The sequence below is a fragment of the Denticeps clupeoides genome, chromosome 2 (genome assembly GCF_900700375.1).
Source record: "Denticeps clupeoides chromosome 2, fDenClu1.1, whole genome shotgun sequence".
NCBI classification, from domain to species: domain Eukaryota; kingdom Metazoa; phylum Chordata; class Actinopteri; order Clupeiformes; family Denticipitidae; genus Denticeps; species Denticeps clupeoides.
In genome coordinates, this window is record NC_041708.1 from 4,967,523 (window position 1) to 4,979,312 (window position 11,790).

General features: G+C 41.9%; 1 protein-coding gene across 16 annotated transcripts in view; it reads right to left on the reverse strand.

Annotated features, from left to right (window-relative positions):
* The window catches only part of ryr2a (ryanodine receptor 2a (cardiac)), a 128,098-nt gene that overhangs the window by 85,370 nt on the left and 30,938 nt on the right, over positions 1–11,790 (reverse strand). For all 16 annotated transcript variants that reach the window (XR_003748929.1, XM_028970470.1, XM_028970463.1 and 13 more), the window contains 2 exons: positions 4,319–4,438; positions 1,999–2,103 (listed from right to left, as the gene is read on the reverse strand). Coding sequence is in view for 15 of the 16 variants with exons in the window: in XM_028970470.1 (XP_028826303.1) it covers positions 1,999–2,103; positions 4,319–4,438 (225 nt within the window). In the remaining variant the exon portion in view is untranslated. The remainder of the gene's footprint in view (positions 1–1,998; positions 2,104–4,318; positions 4,439–11,790) is intronic.

Here is an 11,790-nt window from a genome sequence, read left to right on the forward strand (position 1 = left end):
TCTCCACTCGACTCCCTGGGAACTGGGAGCTGGGAACTGCCCCATCACAGCGCTCTAATCACACATCCCAGGGTTTTCGCCCTGCTTCAGGGTAAACTGGCGGAGCTGCAAGCTACGCTCTGAGCCAACCAGGAGCCACCGCTCCTTCACGCCACCATCTCAAGAACCCACTGTCACAACCCAAGACTTATAACTGAACTTCACCACCTGTTTTACCTCTGGCAGGACCATCTTACTTAACCTTCCCAGAATTAAGAATAAGGATTTGAATCATACCTCTTGTCTGTCGCATCTACATACATTTCATTTTGGTCATCGAGTATAAAATACTTTTGCCATTTTTAATTGTTGGACCGGATGTGTTTACCCTTTTGTCCATGGTGTGATATTTGATGGATGGATATTACATTATATATATAGTTTAGTACATACAACGCTGAACCTTTGGAGTGGGCTTCACAAAAGATATGTAGAGGACTCACATGCTTCAGATATCTTGCTGCGACACCAGAACAGCTGACATAGATGTGGTCATGTGACCTGCATCCAGTGAAGGAAGCTATTCACTGCAATTTCATTTTTTCCTTTGATATTCTTCACCTCCTCTTTCAGCCTGGCAGAAATGTGCCTGGCTTACAAACAAAATGGTTTTGCTCGGTGCTGAGGGTTCACATTTCCGCATCATTGTCTCTCTCACCCACCATCTCTTCCCAGCCTGTGTGCATCTCCCTCTGTCCTCCATCTCCTCCCTCCCACCCTCTCATTCCATTTCTTTCATAAATGCCCACATCGAGATGCAAACGCATCTCTACTCTGCTCACCTCTTAAAAGCTTACAGTACATATTTCCCATTCAGTCACTGGGGTGCAGCAGAACAAACAAACAAAATAAAACACACACACACACACACACACACACACAGACAGACACAGACACATACAGCTTCCTTTCCACTGACAATAATCGATCATAAAGGCGGGGAATATATCAGTAATACAACGCTACCTTTCCATTTCATGCCTTACGTTATGACAAATATTTCATATAGGCATAAACATTTGCATTATATTTGTGCTAAAGAGCTGTCCTCAGGGCTGCAGCAGACATTACACATCCCTCTCCTGCCAGGCAGCAGGGGTTGGGCGGCTCCACTGTTCTCTTTCACTGCTAAATTGTTCATAATTAGCCCCAGGGAGAGCTTCTGGCTTCAAGTGTGCAGGTAGCGAATCAATAACCAAAATGCCATTAAGGGATCAAGAAAAAGTAAAGAAATGCAAGTCATGATTGAAGGTGACGGGTGCGTCAGGGTCTGGCAATGTCTGTTGTTCTTGCAACATTTCATGGTGGGAGGCGATGAATTATTGACAATCAACGTTCAGTCAAGTTGTGAAAAGTATGGTAGCCACTAAATTCCTACAAGAATGCTCCAACATTTACTACAGCCTTGCTGATTTGTTGCTTCAATAAACCACACTGATTGGCACAATTAATTATTTTTCATAATAATCTATTGAGTATTTAATCATACTCCTGACTCAATCATTTGATAAAGACACAGTAAGGCATAAAGATCATTCATTCTGATAAAATCACCAGAACACATAGTTTATTACTGTAGAACTGAAAAAAGCAGAATAGCCCCATGTGAAATTAGTTATTTATATAAAGGAGTTTTAAGGTATAAACAGTCATCATGTTCCTGTTCAGCTGTCAGTTCCATTTATTCTTGCTACAACCGTTCCTGACCCCAAGCTATTGGGGAGCAATTGTTGTCAAATAGCTAATGGGGGGCTATTTGATGTGAAGACATATGTGCTTTTTGTCATAATGAGTTTGATGTTTCACCGTGTAGGTAATAAACTAATAAATCTAGTTTAAATCTTTGGTAAAACACCTTGGGTATATGATCAGCCCATCTCCATCCGAGTCTGAAAATCAAACCATTCATACAATCAATGTAACCAGGAGGACATATAAGAGACCATCTGAAGGACCTACCCCTTCTGCTTTCTCCTCCGTGTTAGCCAGCATCTCCTGGAGAGCTCGCACGGAGAGGGACTGCTCCAGCACAAAAGTGCATATGGACAAATCGGGAGGGACATTCTGCAATGACAAGACGGTCAACGGTCAATTCCAAAAAAAAAAAAAAACCTGCGTGCAACAATGAGATCGACCTGATCAGATCAAAAGGCAAAAGCTTTCGATCCAAGTTAGTGGCTGACTCTCATCTTCCTATTGTGCATCGAACGTCATATTATGAAGTCATTTCCCTGACACCTAATGCTGAGAGAGACGTTCTGTCCATCCCAAGTGGAAGATCAATCCTGGGGGGAGCTGAGTCAACAACTCTTCTTTTCCTTCTGCACTTCATTCTTGATGAAATGCAACTGAAATACCTTGCAAATAAATAAATGCAACACTCTGTATATTAATATTCAAATGTTGCATTTTAAATCAATAGAATTATTGATTTTTAGCCCATACATAACCAATGCACCATAAGATCAATAGTAAATAGTCAAAGATGACTCCATATGAAGCATTTTAAAATTAGAGTGACAAGCAAAATGCCCAGTGGGCATTTCATGCCAGAGTGGGCATGAAAGTAGGTGCAAAATTTGACTTTCCTTCACTTCATATTTAGAGGCACAAAGGGCCCACGCAGATCTTCAGCAACTCTGGCCTTTGGTGCCCTCCCACATGAAGCCCAAAAAGCAAACTGGCCACATTCCCGATCTCCCAGCAGCTGGAATGCAGCTAATGAGCCGCTGCCACCACCTAACTTCTGTCAGTAAACCTGCCCATGGCAAAACGCTCCAGGCGTTTGGGCGGCTTTATGACAACAACACTGTTAAATGAAAATGGACTGGACTGTATTTGTATCTGAAAACAATAAAATTGCACTGTCTTGGCAAATAAAAGATTATATATTCCTCTAGATCATACTCTGCTCAAAAAAAGGAACAAATCAGACTAAATCTGAATGAATTCTTATTAAATACTTTTGTTCATTACATAGTTGAATGTGCTGACAATAAAATCACACAAAAATTATTGATGGAAGTCCTTTTTATCAGCCCATGGAGGTCTGGATTTGGAGTAACATTCAAAATTAAAACACACTACAGGCTAATCTCACTTTTAATCTCACTCCTTAAAACAGGTCAAAATGTGCTTGATTGTATTCAGGTCTGGGGAACGTGCAGGCCAGTCCATAGCATCAATGCCTTGGTTTTGCAGGAACCGCTGACATACTCCAGCTGCATGAGGTCTAGCATCATCTTGCATTAGGAAGATCCCAGGGCCAACCATACAAGCATATGGTCTCATAAGGGGTCTGAGGATCTCATCTCTGTACCTAGTGGCAGTCAGGCTACCTCTGGTGAGCACATGGAGGGCTGTGCATCCCCCCCAATGAAATGACCCACTGCCAAACCGGTCATGCTGGAGGATGTTGCAGGTAATAGAACATTCTCCACAGTCTGTCACATGTGCTCATTGTGAACCTGCACAGGGCGTCAGTGGCAAATTGGTGGCAAATGCTGCACAGTGTTGGGCTCTAAGCACAAACCCCACCTGTGAACATTGGGCCCTCGTACCACCCTCATGGAGCCTGTTTCTGACCATTTCAGCAGACTCCTGCACATTTGTGGCCTGCTGGAGGTCATTTTGCAGGGCAGGGCAGCGCTCTGGCTGCTGGATTGTTGCCCTCCTACACCTTCCTCCATGTCTCCTGATGTACTGGCCTGTCTCCTGGTAGCGCCTCCATGCTCTGGACACTACGCTGACAGACACAGCAAACCTTCTTGCCACAGCTCACATTGATGTGCCATCCTGGATGAGCTGCACTACCTGAGACACTTGAGTGGGTTGTAAACTCCGTCTCATGCTACCGCTAGAGTGAAAGGCCCGAAAGCATAGGAAGTGAGAAGTGATCTGTGGTCACCACCTACAGAACCACGCCTTTATTGAGGACGTCTTGCTATTTGCCTATAACTTCCACCTGTTGTCTATTCCATTTGCACAACAGCATGTGAAACTGATTGTCAGAGTTTCACAGAAGTGTGATTGATTTAGAGTTACATTGTGTTGTTTAAGTGTTCCCTTTATTTTTTGAGCAGTGTATTATCAAGTCATACAGTCACCTGTGACTTTCTCAAAAAACACTAACCCTGCTGCAAACACTTAGCATTAGATAAGTTTGAGGATGGTTTTGGACATTTTCAGATTATGGCCCACTTTCTAGCCAGCAGTGTCACAACTAAAGAAGATATGGTCAGTAGTGGCCCTGTGTTAACGAAGGGAAGAAGATCTTCACCTTTGAGTTGGAGGTGGACTCCAGGAAACAGAGCCGGTTCCCAAACCCCTCGGCCGCCAGGCAGAGCTTTTGCTGCTCCTTATGGAGTGTGGCGGAGCACTGCAGAACGACCTCGTCATCCTGAGGGGGAAAAATACACAGGCACTCGCATTAGAACTGAGTAGGTACGCCAGTAGATGTACAGTGATATACACTATGATGCGGAAAGGATTAGAATTAGTATATACTATCTAATAACAATTACTGCAATTGCACAATTGCCAATTAATTAATCCTGATTAATCCTGATTAAGACTAAAACTTGCTATAATGCATAATTAAAACAACAAGTGACAGTGAGATGGTCTGGTCATTTTTTAAATATAAAACTCTCTGGCAGTAAATACAATGTAAAAGAAACTGCACATTTTCAATAAATTAGTCAAGTAACATTTTTTAAATTTGTACCTGATTCACCCACTGAACCATGTGTCACATAGCACTGGGCATTTAAACATTTTCCTCTGGTCAAAATTGTATAATTAATATGATTATTTCTAAAGTAATCACAGCAATTAACACATTCATTTTGAGGGCAACTAATAATAACATAGACACGTCTACACCCTTTAATACCGTTTTCTAGCTACTGCACATTTCCTTTTCATAGCGGATATAAGTTTCTGGTAGATCTTGCAAGTAGCAGACAGCGTTGGTAACAGTACTGTTACATTAATTAATTACAAATTTAGTACACCAAATAATAGAGGTGTAGCGGGAATCAAGGGAGTGTTATTTGTATCGGCCAATCGGCACTCAGGCAAGTCAGCAGGAACTACATCAACATTACAGATACTTCAACATATATCATAACTGTATACCAGATAAAACAATAGGGCAAGTGATGATGTGAGTGATTCTATAAAGTTTTTGGATTTTCTGCATTTAGCTGTGGAGTTTAAATTAAAAAGTTGAAATAAATAACACTATGCTTGTTCTTATTTTTCCATGCAGTCCCTCCAAGATTCCAAGATTTTTATTTTGCATATGGGACATGTGGAACAGAATTGGCATTTAAATGCCAAAGGAAGAATCCCTCTAGTGAGCCACCGCCAGACTAAAGGCCCACGTCAGCAGACACACCTGACCGGGTGAGGGTGGCGGTGTAGGTTAGGTGTTTGGGGATGAGGGTCTGCTGTCAAGTCACAACACAACAGAGCCACTAACACAAATGCACTTCTCCATGTGCACACAAAATGTTACAGGGGACTAAAGCGGGTGTTTCCTAAACCCATCCAGCAGGTCTGCACAGCTCATGTTCCACTAGGCATGATTCGACTTGAAGTTGAGTTAAATGAGGGCATTACCAATCAGCTGGTCTAAACTGCTACAGTACAAGTCTGAGACATTCGAAACCAAAGAAGCAAAAGCAAATAAATAAATGCATTTTTGGGCATGCAACAAAAGCAGAAACTCAAGAGTGTCAATTCTATTTAACAAGTATCAGCTTTTCAATTCACAAAGATTAAAGGGCAATTAAGGAGGCGCTGAAAGAGACAGAACGGTGAAGCGTTCGCCGTCCATCCAGCAGTTTGACTGAGTCAGCTCTTCTGAAAATCTCTCATGGGCTTCAGTCCTTAACACTGACTGGTCCCAACCCCACCCTGCACAGAATGAGTCCTCCACTGAAGCAGTGTGCAGTTAACTACAATTTTAAGGTAAATTCTAAGTCAAAGTATGTTGTTATTTTTATATGCATGTGACATGAATGTACATGAATAAAAGTGGGTCAGAAAATTGATTAAATAAAGGCTAATTATTTAAGGTTATTATAAAACCTTTATAATTGTGCAGTGCATATGTGTGCAGTTATTATTGAAATATGAGTATTATTTATTACATTTATACATTTATTTACCCAACACATTATTCACCTTTCATCATTACATTTTCCTTATTAATGCCAAAAGTGGCACGTCGAATATAATGAAAAATGTCAAAAGGTCTAACAGAGTCCCAGCTGGTCAAAGGTCAGAAGTGATGCTGGGAGTAACACAAACACACAGATCTATGGTGACACAGATCTGCAGGCTGAAGGTAAACAGCACAGCAAGGCAACCCATAGTAGCAGTCCACAAGAGTCTGACAAAATCCGACAAAACAGTATGCAATGTGCCAAGAGACATGTGAATGAAACCAACTAGCAAGCAAATTAGCAGCCAACCAAACAAACTGAAAACAAGCAACAACAAAAAAAACAAGTAAGTAAGCCAACTAACAAACAAGCTAGTCAAAAACCTAAACAAACAAAAGAGCAAACAAAAAATAGACAAAGTGTGAATAAACAGTGAAGAAAGTGTTTGCAGTATCAAATAAATAAATGAGATAATCAACTGAATGAATGAATTCAAACAAATTTTTTTTTTACATCATGAACTCCTTCAATGCACAGTAAGAAATTCAACAGAAAAACAACTGTGCTGACACTCAAAACCTCAGTTACCCGTGCTACCCATGATTCACCTGCACACTTCTCAGCATGCGTTACAGCTCCGATACAGAATCCCTGATTCTCCTGGTGAGATGTTATCTCAGCAGGCAAATCCCCTACACAACAGACAAGAACAAGATGAATGCATTCATGCTTTCGCAGTTGCCTCATGCGCAGCTACATGCCAGCATTAGCATTCAGATGCTCTTACAGTGCCGCTAATGGCTGTCTGTTTTATGCTGAGAAGTGCTGAGCACGCACCTTCACATGGAAAACACACACGGCACCCAGTGCTAGAATAGGCAAAGGGGATTTAAAAAGTTGGGCACAATAGTTGAAAAGCCATAGTCATGAATGAAAGACCAAAAATTATCCTAATGCGACCATTTTGTTTATTTGAGAGGATCCTATCCATTGAAATACATTTATTAATAGGACAAATAAACAAAATGGTCATATTAGGACAACTTTTTGTTCTCTTTTATTGAAAAAGGAAGCCAAGGGGTGGCAAGAAATTTGGTGGTGAATTGTAATTATTACAATTATTTTGCACTGCATGGTTTGCCACAGGACACCTTCAGACATCCTGTGTTTTTTTTTTTTTTTACTTTGGTCCAGCCAACTGGCTCTAGTCCTTTTACTGGAGTGGCACAATTCTGAAACTGTACTGAATTGATTAAAGTACATTGTAATATAAGAACTTTGTCAATTAATTATTTTTAATATTGCTGTCTACCTTATACTTTATCTGCAAATAATCCAGTGAGGGGAAAAAAAACTATTCCAGTTGTGTGTGGATAACGTGTCTGCAGTAAAAGGGAGAACTGAGCTGCTTCAGTTAATAAAATTATTAGTTAGGTACAACAGAACCTTTGTGGACGAGACTGCCCACGCCTGAAGAGAAGACTTCATTCCCACACTCCAGAGAGACAACATTAATTAGAAATAAAGTGCATGTGTAGTGTGAAGTATGGTCATGTTCCTCACTGGCCTGTAGGCTGTGTGCTGGAACTGTTCCTCATCTGCTGCTCTTTTCAATGCGCCATAGATCAGGGCTACATGACCATTAGGATGACAGTTATAAATTACGTTGTGCAGTAAAACCACACACACACGTGCACACATAGTCCTCCTGAGGAACAACCTGTAAGGAGGGAAGTGACATTTTGCACCAACATTGGCAGTCCTCCAAGTTGGCCTTCCCAAGCCACACCCGGGATCTCCCTCAGTAGTAGGAGTGGGAATCGCAGGGAATTCCAGAATACAGTACTAAATCAATAACGTCAATTTTGCTGATGATTCAGTGACTTTCGTAATTAAAATGACACAATAAAAAAATGATTAAATGCTGAATTTTGGTTGACAAGTTCATATTTTATGCGATACTCAGGTACTAATTAAGCTAATTTAAGTAGACATTTAGATACTTTATTGATCCCAAAGATGCTTAAATTCTGTTTTACGTACTAATGAAGCTCAGGGATAGCTTGTTTCTCGAGTAAGAACTCCAAATGTTTTATTACCTGCCTTCATCGGGGCATTTGGCAGTAAATGAGGACGTCTGCTTACCGCTCCATGATACTTTGCTACTTTGCCATCTGCTCACGACTCAAATGATCGGTGTTTTAAGAACTTTTTTTTTAAACCAGTCACTACACGTGTGGCAGCCGTCATCCATTTAGAGCCGCTGCTAAGCCATCTCATCAGAGTAACGGGAACAGCGTCTCCAGTATTAACAAGATATAGCCCTGGAAACATCTATATGAATTTGAAAACGTGTCGCTTTCAGCTGGAAAGAGAAATGGAAGCAAAGGAGGGAATAAAAAGTCATGGCAGAGTGATGAAGACAGGCCGGGTGCAGCATTCATTTGTTTAAGCAGGGAGTCCAACAGCAGCGCGCTCTCCATCAAACTCGATTTACAGCCCCTGTCGCGGGCGCGGAGCGCGGCCGTTCATCCGGCAGGGAAAAACAAGCAGCTGTGGTCCACGTGCAGAGCAACTGAAGACAATATACTCAGAGGTGTGTATAAGTGAGTCTCCTTTGCCCCAAAATAGGCTGCGTGGGAAATGTTTGTTAATATCAGATCAAATACGGGATTTAAAAAAATACGAACCAGAAGTAGCAGCCTGCTAGCTACCAGTATGCCAAAGACCCACCCAGCCCGAAAAAACAAATCAAATCAAACATGCATATAGGCGGAATATTGGCGGCTCAAATTTCAGGCTGCTCTTATCCTTACAATCAGTTGTTACAGGGACACTCAGGGTGAAGTGTTTTGCTCAGGAACACAATGGTAGTAAGTGGGGTTTGAACCTGGGTCTTCTGGTTCATCCTGGGTCTTCTGGCATGTTAACCACAAGGCTACAACCACCCAGTATAGATTATCAGTGTTCTTAGTCAATGAACTAGTGAAAGAAACATTACGGAACACTCCCCTTGCTCATATTGCAATGCAAAAAGTCGAGTTTTCCATTTAATTCATCCAAAACATTAATGACATATAAAAATATGTAGTGTTTGCAGTTTTGGGGGGATAGACCTTGATTTGTCACAAGCAGAAAATGGCACCATTTGGAGACTGGCCTTTTACTGTCACTATCAAGGGGAGGATGGAGTCTTTAATACTGACTGTAGTGCATTCCATCCATGGAGAATCCCCCATCAATCATCCAACAGAGCACATTATCACCCAGCTGTTCTGCTCAGGTCTGGTGAAGCTCCTCTGATATTGGTTGCCATATAGCCAGTCACTTGGAGAAATGTGCACAAAAGCAGTGAACACAAGATCAAACCCTGCAACAAAGAACACCTCTTGCAGTGGTCCAGAGCTTTAAAAGGTGTATGTTTGTTTCATTTTTAAAACCTCCAAGACCAAGACACTGCTTATATTCCGGATTCCAGGAAGTGTGTTATTACTGAATAACAGTGTATATCTGTCTACGGTTCAGATTTCAAGACAGAACCAACTGGATAGGCATCCCTGAGCGTGTGCTGGCCATATGCTGAGCCGGAGTGCTGCATCGTCATTCCATGTGTCATATTTACTTCTGCATGAGGCTCTGCCACAAATCCGCCGATATAAATGCAATTGAGTCACGCAAATAGAGAAGGACGCGAGAGGACACAGTGAGCGCGCCTAATGAAGATAATTACTTCTCTCAGATGCATGAACGGAGGCCTAAATGGCCTGGGATTCTAAAAGCATTTCTTTTCTCATTCAACCGTTTTTTTTTTTCCATCAACATGAAAATTTATAAAATTATGAAAGTTCATCACAATATGCCATTTTGATTGTGTGTGAATCCTGAGTGTGACAATTTCTCACAATATCAAAGCATCTTTCAAATATGATGACATGACATCTAATGAAATTGTTGCAACATCACATGACCAGATGCTGCCTGCCTAGTCTTGCTTAGGAACAGCCGAATAGAAAATAGAATAGATACATCTAAAAACAGGTTTTAACATAAATCAACACAGACACGAAACAAGACACATACAACGAGGTTCAATTTACACGACTAATAATAGATGAAAACAAGGTAACCAGGGAACGCAAAACAAGGCAAACATGAAACACCGGACAGGAGAATGGCGGAAATGTCAGGATTGTGATAGCACAGTCAGGTCCCAGTCCTACGTCCATTCACTCACTCCAGCTATCAAACCAAAAAATCCGTTGGACAGATGGCTCCTCCACACTTTGGAAAAATGAGGGACAGGGAACCTGGGAGGCAGGCATCCGTGAGTGCCATGGATCCATCCGACATTGTGGGGTGTGTGTGACTCCACGAGGAAACAAAAAGAAGTCCCGGGCGCACGGAACGTCAATCGCGTCCGTTTGTAGTTCTGTAGATCTGTCAGTCACGTGTGATGAGACTCACTAACTCACTAACACAGGGCACGGTGGCCATCACACAGACACGGAACAAGGGCAAAAAGACAAATGCCTGAGCGAGGACAGGACACGGCAAGGTTACATTTATACTACTTGTAAAAGATGAAAACATGGTAAACATGGAAAATCTGCAGACGTGCAGTCTGGAGCTAGCAGATCAGTAATTAATATGTGATAACGACACAAACTGAAACGTACATCAAGGCCAGACCTTCTTGGTAGAACGAGCTCAGTAGGACAACCGAAGGACTGAATTACCCGCGGCATCAAATGAACCCTGCGGTTCTGACAACCCGGGGTTTATGTCAGTCAATCTGCGACTCGAGTCAGGTAGGGAGGCAGAAAGAATGAAAATGAAATTTGTCCTGTAAATCTTGTAGAAGAGCGTGTTGCGTAACCTACTGTGCAGTCGGCCTGGCAGCTGTTGCTCTGCACTTGTATGCAGGGTTTCAGGCGGGAGGATACGCAAAACGAATAACTGAACCAGCTCAACATAACCAGAGTACGTAAAAGTAGACGATTGCTGCATGTAAATGAAATTGGATCTGGACTAGAATTTTGTTATTTTTTGACTTGTGTGAAAATAACTACATAGTGATATATTGGGCTCTAATCAAAATAACTATTTGCTTAAATGTTAAATGTTAAACGCAGTAGAATTCGTGATGGATTTGTTACATTTGTGAAAATGTTATTTGCCGTTATTACATTATTAATAAAATACGCCAAAGGGCAGCGCGTGCCCTACGAAGCTAATTACGGAGCATAACTTGTTCAGTAAATGTGGTGGGGGTCACAATTCGCCCACCCTCTGCATTATCTATACGTAACACGACCCCGCAGGAGAGGAGGAAACAAACACAATGGCTAATGGTCACGTTTATGACCCCCCCCCCATCTAACACAGGGGGCCAGAGAGGGGGTGGAGAATCGATACGGCAGCTGATGTTACCCACATGGAGCACACACTGCATTTACTGTGTGTGTGTGTGTGTGTGTGTGTGTGTGTGTCTTGTAGCGTGAGCTGCACTGTAGTAATCCTATTTACGTGAGATTATAGCTGCCTTTTCGTGTGTGTGCATATTAATGGAAAGCTAATC